The sequence below is a fragment of the Propithecus coquereli genome, unplaced genomic scaffold (genome assembly GCF_000956105.1).
Source record: "Propithecus coquereli isolate 6110/MARCELLA unplaced genomic scaffold, Pcoq_1.0 Scaffold310, whole genome shotgun sequence".
NCBI classification, from domain to species: domain Eukaryota; kingdom Metazoa; phylum Chordata; class Mammalia; order Primates; family Indriidae; genus Propithecus; species Propithecus coquereli.
Genome location: NW_012148731.1, coordinates 3,510,558 through 3,526,736, shown reverse-complemented (window position 1 = coordinate 3,526,736; position 16,179 = coordinate 3,510,558). Strand labels below are relative to the sequence as shown.

Sequence of the window (16,179 nt, the reverse complement as noted above, 5' to 3'; positions counted from 1 at the left end):
ATTCTGTCTTCACTTCGTCCCTTCCTTGAATCTAGGGTCCCCCCCATGCCTTCATACAGCAGCATCCTCTGCCAGGCGCCCTTTGCTCCCGGTTCTGCACGACAGACTCTTATTCTCCTTCTGAATAAGGGTCAGACCCTTATTGTGACCCTTCGGCACAGGGTCTCCTCTACAGAGTCCTTTCTGGTGCTCCCAGGCTGTCAGCCCAGACCCCCTCTGGGCCCTCTGCTGTGTGGCCCACCCTTCGTTAGTGACTGTTTGGCTTGAACCTTTCCTAGATGTTCCTGGAAGTGATTAGCCTCTTGCTCTGGGCTTCAGGCTTCGCCAGGACAATCCTCCATTTTTGCGACCCTCTGGTTAGCGCAGGCCCTGGCGCAGAGTGGACACAGCTGCGTCTGCAGCTAAGGGAAGAACCGGAGGAGGGAGAAGTGAATAAATGGTGTCGAGGAGGCGCTCTCCCCTCTTGTTGTCATGGTACTGTTTCTGGGTTGCCAGATGTACAGTGACCTTGAGTTGTCCTGATACTCTTCCCGTCCTTCCCTGGGAGGGCAGACTGGGAGCAGGGCATCGCGTTCACATTTAACGTCTAGCCCGGGTAGGAGGGTGAGTGTGTGGCTGAGGACAGCCCTCACGGAAGGCCCTGCCGAGAGCGGGGGCCTCTCCAGTTGCGTCTCCCATTTCCCCTCCCCTGCCTCGGTCTGCAGCAAACAGCCCTGCTTTCTCCTGCATGTGCCCAGGCGTCCTGCACCCGTGGGTGCTCACGCAGCTCTCTCTGCCTTGCAGGCCTTTCCCTCCTTCGCTTGGGCACGTCTAGCTCTCCGTGTCTGGCTTGAGCATCGCGCACTGTGCGGCGTTGCCTGCCTGCCTCCTCCCTGGGCTCTCTGACATCACTCAGCAGCTCTGTTCTGCCTTACAATTCTCTGTGTCCACAGCTTAACCTACCCCCCTCCACAACCCCACCCCACGACCCCACCTGAGGCCTCCTTGAGAGGAGAGGGGCAAGACTCCAGCGTTTCTGTGCAAAGCCAGCTGGCGAGAGGAACGCGGGACCTTTTGTGTGGGTGGCATTGAAGGGTGTAGACCCCGGCTCCTGGGCCTAGTTCTCCCAGCCTGGGCTACCGTCAGGCAGGTGCAGTCTCGAAGTTCACCTCTGCTGCGGGATCCCATTAGGTAAACAGACAGTCCCCAAACGCTGTGGGGCTGAGCCAGGTTTGCTCCCTGGGTGTGGCCTCCCTTCTCAGCCATTTCCTGCCCTGGAAAGCCAGCTGTTCGCCCTCCCCGGCCAGTGCGCTGGTGCCCACGGGTGCAGGTGGAGTGACTGCCCGGGGCTGGTTCCGGCTCTTCCTCAGGGCCAGTTACGGCAGGGTTTACGGCCCCAGTGCGAGGGAAGCCAGCCGTGTGTTCGGACACAGCACGGCCCTGGGGTCAGATGGACAGGGTGTACCAGCCGTGTGACCTTGGGCCCCTCACTCAACTGTGATGAGACTTAGTTTCTTTTTCCTAGAAAATCTGGATTAAAACCTACTCTCCAAAGTGGCCATGAGCATCCACCTGAGAGCAAAAGCCCAACATTGGCACACGTGGGCTGTAGGTGAGTTGAACACACCAAAGTAGAGGACAAGGAGTGACAGTGCAGTGTGGTGACCGGTGTGCAGCACGTCTGAATAAATGCTGTGGGAATACAGAAGGGGTGACACTGGCTGGATCTGAAAAGATGTTTTACAGGTGGAGAACGAAAGGCAGGAATTCCGGGCAGCAGGGCCAGCACAGGCAAGGACGTGCAGTGTGAAAATGCACGGCCCCAGGAGAGGGGACCAAGAGAGTGGGTGGCCAGTGCATGGTGTGCGTGGCCCGCAGCCAGTCGGGCCAGGTCCTGAAGGCTGGGGTGCTGGTGCATCCTCCAGGGCAGCAGGGGGACCCCGTCAGCCCTGAGATTTGGGAAGATCAGTCCCGTGTTCTGGGGTGGGCAGTGGCAAAAGTAGTGTCAGATCGTCTTGGTTGAGTTGAGAGTCACCAGGGATCCTGGCACACTCCGGTAGTTGGAATGCAGCCAGCTGCGAGGCGTGGGCAGTGCTGGGTGGGTCCTCTGCCCGGAAGGAGAGGCCATTTGTTGAGGGTGCTGAGCTGAGCCCTGCTCTGGAGGCAGCTTGGCACGGAGGGCAGAGGGCCTGGTCCTTGTCCTGGTGGTGATGACTTCAGCAACGCCAACCGTGGTAAAACACACAGAACACAAAGCCCTGGGCTCAGGGGGCTCCTGTGTCTCTGTCACCTCCCACGTACCCTGAGCTTACTGCGTGTGTTGGGGGCCCCATTTCGGGCACTTTGTCATGATGGTCTCCCTTCCTACAATGAGCAACCCAGGAGGGCAGGTATTGTTTTCACTGTGCAGATGAACCTGAAGCTCCGCGAAGCCCAGCGACTTGGCCAAAGAGTCCTGGCTGCCAAATGAGTCTGGAAGGAGCACAGGCGTATGCCGGCGAAAGGCTGAGAAAACGCCCCAGTCCGTTGGTCGCCTCCTGACCGTGGGCCGCTGGCAGTTCTGAAGCACATCTTCATGAGACGCCAGGCTGCGCTGGAGGCTGCGCATCTGACAAGACCAGCCTGGTCCCTGTCCTCAGGCAGCTTGGAAACCAGAAGTTGAATTTTAAATAAATAATCCAAGGCCAATAGTGTGTTTTTAAGCAACTTACTTAAGTTCTCTGAGCCTCCTTTATTTATCCTGTAAATGGTTATTGTGAGGACTGATGCGGGGGGTGCAGGTCCCAAACCCTCACGTCCAGCCAAGCCCCTGAGCTCTCTGTCCGAGCACCCTGAACTTCTCCCTGGCACCACTCGTGATTTTCATTAAATAATGAAGCGGCCTGTTAGGTGCTCCCTGTCTCCCCCTGGAATGTGAGCCGTACCCCCGGCTACCTGCAGAGTCCCTGACAGATAAAGCTCCTGTTTGTTCAGTGAATGAATGAAAAGCACATGTAGTCACTGTTCTCAGCAGGACACACGGTGCTACGAAGTTATTCAGCCTGGTCTATTCTGATCCCGCATTCACTGGCTTACATGTGCTGGGATCCAGGAACAGCCAATAGGCACGGGCACATTTTATTTGGTAGTGGTTGTCTGGAGTCATGCTTGACCAGGATTCCATGGCCTGAGGGGAGAGTGCGGGGATGGATTGGCAATGTCTGTCATGGACACTGGTGTAGGGGCAATGGCTCAGCACCTCATCACCAGCGGTGACCGTTCCGTGGACTGCTTGCTTTGAAAGACTTTTCTATTCTAAACTGCATCTATTACCTTTCAGCATGATGTTATCATGTTACTGCGATTCTAGCCAAAAGCAACACATCTCAATATTTTCATTAGCACCTGGGCTGGAATGGAAGGTAAAATTTGAGGGACGCACAGTTACCTCTGACCCCGCTCCTACCCGGTTTTTATCGGTACAGCATAATGAGCACAGGCGCTGCCAGTGACCAGCTGTGTGGCCTGGGACAGGCCCCCTTACCACTTCCCGTCCTCAATTTCCTTATCTGTAAAATGGGGATGATGACAACAACAGTTGGTACCTCAGGGGCTGTCGGGAGCATCGTGTGGGGTCCTTGGTGTTCTCAGCTCAGGGCCCGGCTGGCGGTGCAGATTCCGTAACGGTTTCTTGGTACCGCTGTGATTATCAGTCCCCAGGGTCTGCCTTGCATCCTGGAGAGGTTTGACGGTGCCTTTGGAACAAGCTGGCTGGTTATCGATTTCTCAGATGGCCATGCTCAGGAGTAACTTACACAGACCCCCAAGATGCCCAGTGGCTATTTTCTGACATCCATGAAAGGGGGGATAGAAGTTTTTAAACAAATACAGAGTACACACAACTAGGGGATGACACTGGTCATTATGATCGTTTCGGAACTGAGGAGGCAACACCTACTGCAGTCATAGATTGTGGAGGAGGACTGAGTGGTTGGCCAGTGAAATTAGCTCTCTCTCTGGGAGCCCTAAGTCCAGAGGGGGGAAGGGAGCGGTGACAGAGGACCCTGGGACCCAGCTTCCTGCCCCTGGATTCGGCCCACCTTGGCTGCTGCTCCCCCAGGTCCTGAGTGTGGCATGTCGCACCAGCTTTCCGCACTTGCCAGCTCTGTGACACGTTTTCCTGGGCTGCATCTCCAGGTCTGTGGTGGCCCTGACCAAGTTCTGTGCAAGGACAGTCAATGCCCTTTGCCCACAGGACACAGTGGGGCAGGAGAAGCTCATTCCTGGCTGTTTTCGTTGTGAAACGGGCCCTGGCACATGGAGAGAGAATGGGCAGGGGCAGTGTGCGGGGAGGCAGCTGGTGTCCTGCCTGGGGGTTGGGAAGGAAGCCTGGGGGGGCGGCGTGCCCCCCACTTCTGGCTTCTCTGAGCTTCAGTTTCCTCAGATGCCAGCAGGGATGTGGTCCTCACCTGGCCTCCCTCAGAGGCCGTGGTGCGCCGCGGGGACATGAGCAAATGCGTGGGAGAATGCCAAACCAGCAGTAAAATGCCTGGCGACCCGCAGAGGGGCACGAGGAACCAAGACCCAGTTCTTACCTGAGCCCCCCGGGACATCGTCCCAGGTCCAGAGGGGGGTGTCCTTGCTGCTGGCCCGGGCAGGAATGCCCTTCCTCTTCATATCACTTGGCCTTAGGAGGACCGGTGCTATTAATTATGGCCTTTTCATTGCATAATAATTCAGTTAAAGGTGTTTTTTATTGAACATCCCTGATGCCTTTATTGGTATTATCAGAGTAGCTGGCATAATAAGGAGGAGCAAGTGTTTAAATGCTCATAAAAAAAGTCTGACTGCACAGGAAAAGTCACATTTCATTGCGGGAGTCCAGTTGTGTGTCGGGTCCCACGCATCACAATAAAAAACGATGTTTTCTCAACGCTTGCAAGTTTCTTCTTCCCTGGAACCTCTAATACATGAGGCAGGCAGCATTAAAATTCCTCCAGGGTTTCATTACTGCCAGAGTTATACCGAAAGGCATCCCTGAAACCTCCATGGCCAGGTACAAGGATGGATAATAAAAAAACAAAACGTGCAAATGCCCGCTGTACCGTCTGCATGGCTATGTGCGATCTACAGGGCGTGTCCACAAACGGGGGCTCATTCGGTCTCTCCAGCCCTCTTCGCAGTCAGGTATATTTTTCCTGTTCTGCTGATGAGGAAATCAAGGTGCAGAGAGGTTAAGTGACTTGACTGAATTCACTTTTCTGGGGACATTGGGGCAGAGGTACAAAGCTGTCCAGGGCTCTCGTAACTGAGAGATGTCAGGGGGGCTTTGCATTTGAGAAAGACATCCAGGGGCTCACTTTAGAGCCAGCAGCGCAAAGAAGACCCAGCGTGGGTTTCCGCCAGTTGATACTAAAAATGTCTGAGAAAGGAAGAAGGAAGCAAGCAAGGAAAGACACAGATCCTAGGTTCTGAGTCTCCAAGCGTGATTTATTGAGCAAAACACAGCTGATGTTTCTAGGTCTGTAGGCCAGGTTGGATACTGCTGGGTGAATCGCTTCTACATAATCTAGCCCTTGACCTAGCAGTTGGAATCTCAGTAGCTACTGTGGCCTGCCTGGGTCACTAGCGTAAAGTCACCGCCTCTTGCTGCAGTGCAGCTTCCGGCTCACCTGTGGGCAGGCGGCCCTGAGTTCGAGGACGGGTCCCAGGAAGGGGAGTGGGCCATCCTTAAGTCAGAAGCAGCCTGCTCACCAAGGGTCTTCTGCTGCATTTAAAAATGAGCCGTCCGAGACTACGTTTGCTGTGTGTTTAAAATATTTCGTGAGTTTTCAGATAGAAAAATGTTCCGAGTGGCTCTTCAAAGACTTTCTGACATTGTTCAGTTCTTGAAAGTCAGCGGCCCCATGCTCAGGGCTACTGCTAGGCAAGAGGTAGCCACGAAGGGATGATATGGAAATGAACGTTTTATTAAAGAAAGAAAGTGGGGATTGGAAAAGAGAGTTGTCTAGGGAGGGCCTTGGAGGGCTGGGGGAGTTTCACAAAATCAGAAGCTGTCAGACCCTGGGAAGGCCGCCGCCTGTAGTGGATCCTGCCCTTGTGCAGAGGGAAGTCTTGGAACCAGAGCGGTTCAGGGTGTGGGGGTGACGAGTCGCCCTGAAATCCAGCTCGGGGAATAAACATCACTCTTCCCCGCCTCATGGCGAATTGTGGACAGGTAACTTCCTCCCTACGCTGCTCCAAGTTAGAGTTTTAGAAGCATTTTTTTAAAAATAAGAAGTGGAAACATCTGAGCTCTTCAGAACATGTAGCTACATGATTCCCAGCAGCTGCCATTTTGAGTTAAAAAAAATTTAATCGGCCATTTCAGCTGTAGAGCAGTCTTCACTGCTGGCCTGCCTAGGAGTTCTGCATTTTCCTCTGATAGCCACATTCCTCACCAGGCACAGAACTTTCTAGAAAATGTGTGGCCACCAGATCCAGGAACAGGAAGTGCTTTGGAGCTATATTTGGAGCTACACAAGGAAACGAAGAGGAAAAAAGAGACTGGGGGAAGGGAGGTGGTCCACCTTAAAGACATGAGCAATCGCAGCAGCTGTGCCACACATCGATTAATTAGAGTGGCCGGAGCTGGGGTGAAGGGTACAGAAACGCCCTTTAATTTGAAGATCTATGACCTTGTAGGACGTGGCACTTCATTTGTGTAATTAGCTCCTGTGTCAGAAAGGGATGTTTATTTATCTTTTTATTTATTACTTATTTATTCCATTGGGTTCCAAAAAAGGATGCGGGGAGGAGTCTAAATGTGGCTTCTGGCCGGCTCTCTGATGAGTGGCCCGAGGTGAGGCTTTCTGTCCCCAATACATTAGCTAATAAGCTGAGGACAGAGACGGTGCCTCCGGAGCAGCCGGCGTGTTCTGTTAGCTGAGAGCCCTGCAGAGGGGGAGGGCTGGGGTGTCGCCGGGCGGGGAAGGCACCTGCCCTTTCCAAGGTGGGGAGTCCCCCTCAGGGGCTCCCGCATGAATTACTCAGCCGTAATGGGAGAGGACAACGACCCAGACACCCTGGAGAAAGAAAATGCCTCAGAACTTCTCCTTGGGGTGTTTCTAAAAGGGAGGGGAGGCTAAGCTTCAGAATTCCTGTTTGCTTTCTGTCCCTCTGCCTACCTCCTGCCTTCTCACTACCAAACACAGAGACACAGGGCAGGAGAGTGAAATCATTCCCGTGGGATACTCGTAAAAGCACGGCTCAGTTTCCAGTGTGTGTCCTGGTCCAGCTGGGTCTGTGGTCCGGGGGAATCTCCACCCTGCCCCTTGGACAGCATGATGCCGTCTGTGCCACTGCACACAGGGGTGTCTTGGGGAGGTCCTGGCCCACGGAAGTTGGCGAGCCTAATTTGGGAGAGAGGTGCGCACCACACTCGAGTGAGCTGGACGGAATTCAGGGCACTTGGTTCTCCAAATGGAGGTTTATGTGCCTATAAACACTGCTAAGGGTGCAGCCTTCCAGAGACATAATTAGTGGGTGGAAAACTCTCTGCCCGGGGTTGCTGAAGTCCATCAATCGATGGTGGAGAGGCTGCGATGAGGACTGTTTGCTCCGCTCCCCTCCTCGCCTTACTGATGCTGGGTGGTCATTCATGTGCGCTTTTGGCTCCTCCAGGGAGTTCGCGGCTACTGTAGTTTAATAGCAGCGTCAAAATCTTCCGGGTACAGGAGAGTTTGAAAAAACAAAGGGGCTTTTCGAGATCACAGATACCACGTCTTGCGCCAGGTCTGAGGTGGGATTCCTGTTCCCCCTCCTTTGGCTAGTGAGTCCAGTGATGGAAGACAAGGCCTGTCCGCACCGTCTCCTTACGTAAAGCGTTAGGAGAGGGTCAGGCTGGAGAGCAGCGAGTGTCACCTGATGGTCGAGGAGGGCGCCCACAAGTCGCGTTCCAGATGAAACGTTCAGCCTCCATTTTGTGCCCACCCCAGTGACGGGCCAAGACTGTGACATTCTGGCTTCGTGCCATGAGCATCCACTACAATTTGATGCCCGTGTCTCCAGAGCCGGGTTCTGACAAATCAGCACTTGCCGCTGTTCATCCTGACTGCCCTGTCAGATTCGAGGACGTTCTTTGAGCCCTTGGTTTTCTGGCTAAGGACTTTGAAATACTCACTTGGGCCAATTTCTCCCCGTCCCGCCACCCCGGGGGGTCTCTGGAGGGAGAACCGTACACTGAGGTTGTGTGTGAGAACACGGTGGGGGCAGCTGTCAGTAGGTCTTCACAGTGGGTGGTTTTCCTGTTCCTGAATATCCATGTTCAGCTGGACGGTGCGTTCTGCGCAGACACTGGTGTATGAAACATAGAATTTCCTCTAGCTGAAATCCCAAATGTTGCAGAGGTATCACAGCCATTTCTCTTAGAGAAAAAAAAATCGTTTGCAAAACAATACAGTTTGAGATTTGGTAGAACTTCCTTGAATCAAATATTGTCTGAATCTGGTTCTCAAAGAGCAGGGGGAGGGGAGATGTTGCCCCTCAGGGAACACTGGCCGAGGTCTGGAGACACTTGGTCTCCACCACTGGACGGGGCCGATTGTGGCATCTTGTAGGTGGAGGCCGGGGGTGCTGCTGAGCATCCTGTGGTGCACAGGAAAGGCCCCCACCCCAAGAGTTACTGGGGTCAGTAGTGCCTTGATTGAGAAACCCTGGTCTAGGCGGTTTTGAGTGTGGATAGGTGAGACCTGCCCTGGCTACTTTCTGTGTCGTCCAGCCTTTTATGGACTACTTACTGCTGGAACCAGGCACTGTCACAAGCAGATCTCACTTGGCCTCGGATACAATGGGGATACGAACATCTTTTCTTTGGGGGAGCAGAGTGAGGTCTGCAGAACTGACAAAACCTGCCGAAGTCCAGCTGCTGGTCCGCCGGCCCGCAGAGCCGGCTGCTTCCGCCTCCCAGCCGGGCGGAGCCGAGCCAGGCCTGCTGGGCAGCCCTGCAGCCGCACCTCGGAGCCCCCCGGGTCGCACCAGCTTCCAGGCTCGCGCCCCGCGGTGCCCGCGCCCCTGCCGCTTCTCATGCTCTGTCTGCCTTTCTGTCCGTGTGTCTCCCCAGGTAAAGATGAGCCTTCCAGCTACATTTGCACAACATGCAAGCAGCCCTTCAACAGCGCGTGGTTCCTGCTGCAGCACGCGCAGAACACGCACGGCTTCCGCATCTACCTGGAGCCCGGGCCGGCCAGCAGCTCGCTCACGCCGCGGCTCACCATCCCGCCGCCGCTCGGGCCCGAGGCCGTGGCGCAGTCCCCGCTCATGAATTTCCTGGGCGACAGCAACCCGTTCAACCTGCTGCGCATGACGGGCCCCATCCTGCGGGACCACCCGGGCTTCGGCGAGGGCCGCCTGCCCGGCACGCCGCCGCTCTTCAGCCCGCCGCCGCGCCACCACCTGGACCCGCACCGCCTCAGTGCCGAGGAGATGGGGCTCGTCGCCCAGCACCCCAGTGCCTTCGACCGAGTCATGCGCCTGAACCCCATGGCCATCGACTCGCCCGCCATGGACTTCTCGCGCCGGCTCCGCGAGCTGGCGGGCAACAGCTCCACGCCGCCGCCCGTGTCGCCGGGCCGCGGCAACCCTATGCACCGGCTCCTGAACCCCTTCCAGCCCAGCCCCAAGTCCCCGTTCCTGAGCACGCCGCCGCTGCCGCCCATGCCCCCCGGCGGCACGCCGCCGCCGCAGCCGCCCGCCAAGAGCAAGTCGTGCGAGTTCTGCGGCAAGACCTTCAAGTTCCAGAGCAATCTCATCGTGCACCGGCGCAGCCACACGGGCGAGAAGCCCTACAAGTGCCAGCTGTGCGACCACGCGTGCTCGCAGGCCAGCAAGCTCAAGCGCCACATGAAGACGCACATGCACAAGGCCGGCTCGCTGGCCGGCCGCTCCGACGACGGGCTCTCGGCCGCCAGCTCCCCCGAGCCGGGCACCAGCGAGCTGGCCGGCGAGGGCCTCAAGGCGGCCGACGGCGACTTCCGCCACCACGAGAGCGACCCGTCGCTGGGCCACGAGCCCGAGGAGGAGGACGAGGAGGAGGAGGAGGAAGAGGAGGAGCTGCTGCTGGAGAACGAGAGCCGGCCCGAGTCGAGCTTCAGCATGGACTCGGAGCTGAGCCGCAACCGCGAGAACGGCGGCGGCGGGGTGGCCGGGGTGCCGGGCGCGGGCGGCGGCGTGGGCGGCGCCAAGGCGCTGGCCGACGAGAAGGCGCTGGTGCTGGGCAAGGTCATGGAGAACGTGGGCCTGGGCGCGCTGCCGCAGTACGGCGAGCTGCTGGCCGACAAGCAGAAGCGCGGCGCCTTCCTGAAGCGCGGCGCGGGCGGCGGTGACACGGGCGACGACGACGACGCGGGCGGCTGCGGCGACGCGGGCACGGGCGGCGCGGTCAACGGGCGCGGCGGCGGCTTCGCGCCGGGCGCCGAGCCCTTCCCCGGGCTCTTCCCGCGCAAGCCCGCGCCGCTGCCCAGCCCCGGGCTCAACAGCGCGGCCAAGCGCATCAAGGTGGAGAAGGACCTGGAGCTGCCGCCCGCCGCGCTCATCCCGTCCGAGAACGTGTACTCGCAGTGGCTCGTGGGCTACGCGGCGTCGCGGCACTTCATGAAGGACCCGTTCCTGGGCTTCACGGACGCGCGCCAGTCGCCCTTCGCCACGTCGTCCGAGCACTCGTCCGAGAACGGCAGCCTGCGCTTCTCCACGCCGCCCGGGGACCTGCTGGACGGCGGCCTGTCGGGCCGCAGCGGCACGGCCAGCGGCGGCAGCACGCCGCACCTGGGGGGCCCGGGCCCCGGGCGGCCCAGCTCCAAGGAGGGCCGGCGCAGCGACACGTGCGAGTACTGCGGCAAGGTGTTCAAGAACTGCAGCAACCTGACGGTGCACCGGCGGAGCCACACCGGCGAGCGGCCTTACAAGTGCGAGCTGTGCAACTACGCGTGCGCGCAGAGCAGCAAGCTCACGCGCCACATGAAGACGCACGGGCAGATCGGCAAGGAGGTGTACCGCTGCGACATCTGCCAGATGCCCTTCAGCGTCTACAGCACCCTGGAGAAACACATGAAAAAGTGGCACGGCGAGCACTTGCTGACTAACGACGTCAAAATCGAGCAGGCCGAGAGGAGCTAAGCGCGCGGCCCGGCACGCGCGCCTGCGCAGCGCAACCGTCGCCGACCGAGAGAATGCGGACCTGACTTGCCTCCGTGTCACCGCCGCTTAGCACCCCGCGTGTCCCCGGGGCCCGGGGGGGGCGGCACTCCAACGCAACCTGTGTCTGCGAAGTCCTATGGAAACCCGAGGGTTGATTAAGGCAGTAAAAATTGTGGAGCCTTTTAACTGTGCAATAATTTCTGTATTTATTGGGTTTTGTAATTTTTTTGGCATGTGCAGGTACTTTTTATTATTATTCTTTCTGTTTAAATTCCTTTAAAAGATTTTGTTGGGTATCCATCCCTTCTTCATTTTTTTTTTTTTTTTAACCCAGTAGTAGCCTGAGCAAATGACTCGCGAGCAGTATAGAGGGGGAGCGTATCTTTTAAATTATAATTTTGGGGGGGTGGGCGCTGCTTTTTTGAAATTTTAAGCTAAGCATGTGTAATTTCTTGTGAAGAAGCCAACACTTAAATGACTTTTAAAGTTGTTTACTTTTTTATTCCTTCCTCTTTTTTGGTCCTGAAATAAAAAGTGGCATGCGTTTTTTCGTTTTTGTTTTTGTTTTTGGGGTGGGGGATTGGATGTACAGCGATAACAATCTTTAAAGTTGTAGCACTTTGTTTCAGCATTGGAGTGGAGACGTAGCACTGACGATGTCCTGAGCAACAGAGGCCTTTTCTGTGTCAATTTCAACTTTGCCATTGTATAAGGAAAACTTTTAGTGGTGGTGCTGGGGGCGGGGGCGTACCCCACAAACTCGGCAACACCAGAGAAAGAGTTTTTGAGGGTTACTCTGGGAAATGGCCCAAGAGCATTCTGAGGTTGTGCATTACCGACAGATACTATCATTTTCTTGGAATGTTGGTGTGCCCTGGGATGCCGTCTCTGCTATTTGCTGTAGATGAGGCTAAATAAAATGGGCTGAGGGTACTTTTTTGGGTAGATGGGGTGGCCTGCAGTGACACAGAAAGGAAGAAGCCAGTGGTGTTCTTTCAGGCTTCTTCTGGCTTGACAGCTTCTCTCTTTTTATCACCCCCACCACATAAATCTCAAGTCAGACGTTGCTACCAGTGGTAACTGATGATTCCGAAGCAGACAATGCCCTGATGGTGAATTGAGTGTTCTCATGTGATGCACACCGATGACATTGTAGGGACGGGAGGAATCCTATGAGTTTCTGTTCCCTTTTACTGGAAGAGCAGGGGGAGAGTTCCATCCAAAGGTGCCCAGCGCTACTTCCCAAGTGGTTTTTTTTTTTCTATCTCATTAGGTTGGAAGGTACTAAACATCAAACTGTTAAGGTTAGACATATGAATTCTGTTGACCCGCACTTTAAAGCTTTTGTTTGCATTTAAATTAAATGGCTTCTAAACAAGAAATTGCAGCATATTCTTCTTTGGCCCAGAGGTGGGTTTAAACTGTAAGGGACGGCTGAGATTGAGTGTCAGTGTTGCTAAGCGTGGCATTCACAATACTGGCACTATAAAGAACAAAATAAAATAATTTATAGGACAGTTTTTCTACTGCCATTCGATTTGATGTGAGTGCCTTGAAAACTGATCTTCCTATCTGAGTCTCTTGAGACAAATGCAAAACTTTTTTTTTTTTTTTGAAATGAAAAGACTTTTTAAAAAAGTAAAACAAGAAAAAAGTACATTCTTTAGAAACTAACAAAGCCACATTTACTTTAAGTAAAAAAGAAAAAAAAATCCTGGTTGAAGATAGAGGATGTGAAAATGCCATAAGACCCAATCGAATGAAGAAATAAACCCAGCACAACGTTGGACATCCATTAGCTGAATTATCCTCAGCCCCTTTTGTTTTTGGGACGACGCTGCTTAGATATGGAGTGGAGGTGATTTACTGCTGAATTAAAACTCAAGTGACACAAGTTACAAGTTGATATCGTTGAATGAGAAACAAAAACAATTCAGGAACAACGGCTAATTTTTTCTAAAGTTAAATTTAGTGCACTCTGTCTTAAAAATACGTTTACAGTATTGGATACATACAAGGGTAAAAAAAAAATGTGTGTATGTGTGTTGGAGCGATCATTTTTTTTTTTCAAAGTTTGCTTAATAGGTTATACAAAAATGCCACAGTGGCCGCGTGTATATTGTTTTCTTTTGGTGACGGGGTTTTAGTATATATTATATATATTAAAATTTCTTGATTACTGTAAAAGTGGACCAGTATTTGTAATAATTGAGAATGCCTGGGCATTTTACAAAACGAGAAAAAAAAAACCCTTTTCTTTTCCTTGAAAATGTTGCAGTAAAATTTAAATGGTGGGTCTATAAATTTGTTCTTGTCACAGTAACTGTAAAGTCGGAGTTTTAGTAAATTTTTTTCTGCCTTGGGTGTTGAATTTTTATTTCAAAAAAAATGTATAGAAACTTGTATTTGGGGATTAAAAGGGGATTGCTACACCATGTAGAAAAAGTATGTAGAAAAAAAAAAAGTGCTTAATATTGTTATTGCTTTGCAGAAAAAAAAAAATCACATTTCTGACCTGTACTTATTTTTCTCTTCCCACTTCCCTCTGGAATGGATATATTGGTTGGTTCATATGATGTAGGCACTTGCTGTATTTTTACTGGAGCTTGTAATTTTTTAACTGTAAGCTTGTCCTTTTAAAGGGATTTAATGTACCTTTTTGTTAGTGAATTTGGAAATAAAAAGAAAAAAAAACAAAAACAAACAGGCTGCCATAATATATTTTTTTAATTTGGCAGGATAAAATATTGCAAAAAAAAATTTGTATGTTAAGTCCTATTGTACAGGAGAAAAAGGGTTGTTTGACAACCTTTGAGAAAAAGAAACAAAAGGAAGTAGTTAAATGCTTTGGTTCACAAATCATTTTAGTTGTATATATTTTTGTCGGAATTGGCCTACACAAAGAACCCTTCGTGGTGGGCTTCACTCTGAACGCCCCGAACCTTGCATCAAGGCTCCTTGGTGTGGCCACAGCAGACCGGATGGGAAATTCTTTATTCATGTTGAGTGGAAAAAAAATCAGTTTTTGTAAAGATGTCAGTAACATTCCACAGAGTCCTCCCTTTCTCTAAGAGGCCATCTGTAAGATGTCAGATGTGGTGGAGAGAGAGCCAGAGAGCATCTTCCTTCTCCACCGTCACCGCGGTGGCGGTCACCACCACCACCCCTCTCCCGCCCTTAAGAGCAGAAAGCGATGCAAACCGAGCTCCTTTAGTCCTTGAGAAAGAAAACGTTAAACAAACAGAAATGTAATGAAAGGAGCTGGTGCATCAGCGAGGTACAGGCGAAGTTACCGGCTGCCGAGAACAGTCAAACTGTGTTTCAGGAAGGAGACCCCATCGGGGCCAGGACCTCTGTGCCGCGGAGAGCAGTGGCCTCTCGCTGTCTTCCCTGCTTTGCTGCTTTGCTCTCCGAAACCTACGTTCCGTCAGTTTCCGGATGCGGATGCGAGGGCCTGGGATGAATTCGGTGCCTTTCCATATCTTTCTCTCTCCTTCCTCTGCACTTGCTCTCCGCCCTCCATCCTCTGTCTGTCCTTTATTCGTTTTTATTTAGTTTCTTTTCTTTCTCCCTCTCTATCCCTTTATCTCTTTTTTTTTTTTTTTGTAAAGCCGAGTAGCTTTAAGACAATAAAGTGGTGGTTTTTTGGATGAGGGAATAATACATTTTTTAAAAATACCTATATCAGGAAGCCATTTTTTTTTATTTCAGGAAATGTAAGAAACCATTAGTTCAGGTTATGAAAGTATAACCAAGCATCCTTTTGGGCAATTCTTTACCAAATGCAGAAATCTTTCTTCTGGGAGCTTTTCTGTTCGATGCGATCTTTCCTCCTTGCCACTTACCTTTGCAAAGTTAAAAGAAAGGGGGAGGGACAGGGGAATGGGAGATAAAGCTGAGATTTCAGTTTCCTACTGCCTGACCCGAAGACCCAGGGCTGTTCCTCCCTCTGCACACCCCGTGAGGGTCCTTGAGCACCTCCACGGTGGTCCTCCTGTAGTCGTAAAAGCTAGCCCGCGCTCACCAGCTTACACAAAGTCACCAGAGTGCCAGGACTAAGCCATCCTAAAGCACAAGGATTGTGTGTCTGTCAGCTGCAGAGAACAGAGAATTTTCTTTCTCTTTCGTGTTTAAAAAACCAACATGGAAGCAGGTGACCCGGTGACAGAGGCCTCTAGCATGGGTGACCCAGCCACCTCAGGCCGGTTTCCACACTGCCACGACTTTGTTCAAAGTTGCCCCAAATTGGAACCCGCCACTTGCCATTAGAGGGTCTTTCATGGGGAGAGGAGGAGACCGAATTACTCTAAGCAAAATGTGAAAAGTAAGGAAATCGCCTTTCATCCCGGTCCTACGTAACTGTCAGTGGAAGGTTTTGTTGAACACAGGCAAACCGTGATTTTGGTGCTCTTTGTATCTTAGCCCTGCAAAGCAAAGCTACGTTGATTTAAGTTGTTTGCATTTGTACTGGCAAGGCGAAATATTTTTATTACCTTTTCTATTACTTATTGTATGAGCTTTTGTTGTTTACTTGGAGGTTTTGTCTTTTACTACAAGTTTGGAACTATTTATTATTGCTTGGTATTTGTGCTCTGTTTAAGAAACGGGCACTTTTTTTTTTATTATGGATAAAATGTTGAGATGACAGGAGGTCATTTCAATATGGCTTAGTAAAATATTTATTGTTCCTTTTATCCTCTGTACAAGATTTTGGGCCTCTTTTTTTCCTTAATGTCACAATGTTGAGTTCAGCATGTGTCTGCCATTTCATTTGTACGCTTGTTCAAAACCAAGTTTGTTCTGGTTTCAAGTTATAAAAATAAATTGGACATTTAACTTGATCTCCAAACCTTGTCCTTTTCTGTGTCTTTTAAAGGTGGGGGACGGACAGCTTGTTTCCAAGGGCGAATCGAAGGTCTTTCTCCATTTTCTTCCTGACCCAAACCCTTCAGCCCTTATCGGGGAAGAGGAAAGAGTGAGAGCAGCTGTTCTCGTTGCCCCCACGCGGCAGTGTGATTTAGAGCAGCGGTTCTCAGCCCGGGTTACACA

The 16,179-nt window shown here is 52.4% G+C and overlaps 1 protein-coding gene across 4 annotated transcripts in view; it reads left to right on the top strand.

Annotated features, from left to right (window-relative positions):
- Positions 1–15,969, top strand: part of BCL11B (B-cell CLL/lymphoma 11B (zinc finger protein)) — a 95,459-nt gene extending 79,490 nt beyond the window's left edge. For all 4 annotated transcript variants that reach the window (XM_012650084.1, XM_012650082.1, XM_012650083.1 and 1 more), the window contains one exon: positions 9,059–15,969. In XM_012650084.1, the coding sequence (XP_012505538.1) occupies positions 9,059–11,109 (2,051 nt within the window). In that variant the 3' untranslated portion in view covers positions 11,110–15,969. The remainder of the gene's footprint in view (positions 1–9,058) is intronic.
- The last annotated feature ends 210 nt before the right edge of the window (positions 15,970–16,179 follow it).